We start from the raw sequence: 556 nt of genomic DNA on the forward strand, positions 1-556 counted from the left end.
CCTTTATATATTCCTCTCCAGCTCGCGTATAATCTTTTTCCGAATCGCGAAGTACAAATTAACTACACACCCACGTGCCGGACTTATAATATATATAACACAAAAATACATAGCAACGAGTAATTTGCAAAAGTTACTGCACTTACCATTAGATAACTGGAAGCATTGCTGCTGGTCGACTCCCTTTTCCGAGGCCCCGAATCCCTCTGAATCAGTGACGTCATCTTCCTGTCATATTAGTCGGCAGGGTTGAACTCTGGTCGATCACAAAGGCGATTAATTAGCACCGAGCGTGTAAACGCGGAGTCGTCACGAGCTACGAAACTGTGTCTGCAACAGAAGAGAAAAGGAGGCTGTAGTTGTACGTTCGTTGGCTCGTAAATTACAGCGAACGGCAAATTAAAGATGAGATTAGCCGGTGGTCGTGAAATTTCTTTCGGATCATTTCGATCGGTGGACCCAAAGCGTGTACCCGCGAATTTCTCGGTAATTTGCGGCGATATTTCATGCAGCGCTGCTCGAGGATTTAAGGATGTATTGGCTATACAGTCAATCC

General features: G+C 45.0%; 1 protein-coding gene across 1 annotated transcript in view; it reads right to left on the bottom strand.

Moving 5' to 3' along the window:
• The window catches only part of spri (Src homology 2 domain-containing protein sprint), a 64,986-nt gene extending 64,662 nt beyond the window's left edge, over positions 1-324 (bottom strand). The window contains exon 1 of the mRNA XM_018033786.2: positions 147-324. Coding sequence (XP_017889275.1) covers positions 147-224 — 78 coding nt within the window. The 5' untranslated portion in view covers positions 225-324. The remainder of the gene's footprint in view (positions 1-146) is intronic.
• Positions 325-556: the final 232 nt, after the last annotated feature.

Source organism: Ceratina calcarata, unplaced genomic scaffold, assembly GCF_001652005.2.
Source record: "Ceratina calcarata isolate Rehan_Ccalc_2016 unplaced genomic scaffold, ASM165200v1 scaffold77.2, whole genome shotgun sequence".
In the NCBI taxonomy this organism is placed as follows: Eukaryota; Metazoa; Arthropoda; class Insecta; order Hymenoptera; family Apidae; genus Ceratina; species Ceratina calcarata.